This window comes from Nestor notabilis, unplaced genomic scaffold (assembly GCF_000696875.1).
Source record: "Nestor notabilis isolate BGI_N333 unplaced genomic scaffold, ASM69687v1 scaffold21417, whole genome shotgun sequence".
Taxonomy (NCBI): domain Eukaryota; kingdom Metazoa; phylum Chordata; class Aves; order Psittaciformes; family Psittacidae; genus Nestor; species Nestor notabilis.
In genome coordinates this window covers 1,685-1,960 of record NW_009938068.1, presented here as the reverse complement: position 1 = coordinate 1,960, position 276 = coordinate 1,685, and the positions used below count along the sequence as shown (strand labels likewise).

The 276-nt window shown below is 63.0% G+C and overlaps 1 protein-coding gene across 1 annotated transcript in view; it reads right to left on the bottom strand.

Moving 5' to 3' along the window:
- Window positions 1–63: 63 nt before the first annotated feature.
- LOC104409311 (complexin-2-like) overlaps window positions 64–276 on the bottom strand; it is a 1,011-nt gene continuing 798 nt past the window's right edge. Inside the window, exon 2 of the mRNA XM_010019144.1 lies at window positions 64–261. Coding sequence (XP_010017446.1) covers window positions 64–261 — 198 coding nt within the window. The remainder of the gene's footprint in view (window positions 262–276) is intronic.

Here is a 276-nt window from a genome sequence, read left to right as displayed (position 1 = left end):
GGAGGGGTGGGAGGGGATCGTGCGCCCGTGCCCCAACACCCCATGGCAGGGTTGGTGGTGCTGTTACTTCTTGAACATGTCCTGCAGTGGGCCAGGCAGGTACTTGAGGACGGTGTCCAGAATGCTCTCCTCCTCTTCCTCCTCCTCATCCCCGCAGCCCGCCGGGATCGCCTTCTTGGGGCGCGTCAGGCTGCCCTCGCACGGCTGTTCCAGCGCTGATTTGTCCACCGCCTCCTTTTCCTCCTTTTTATTCAGCCCGGACTGCCGACACACAGG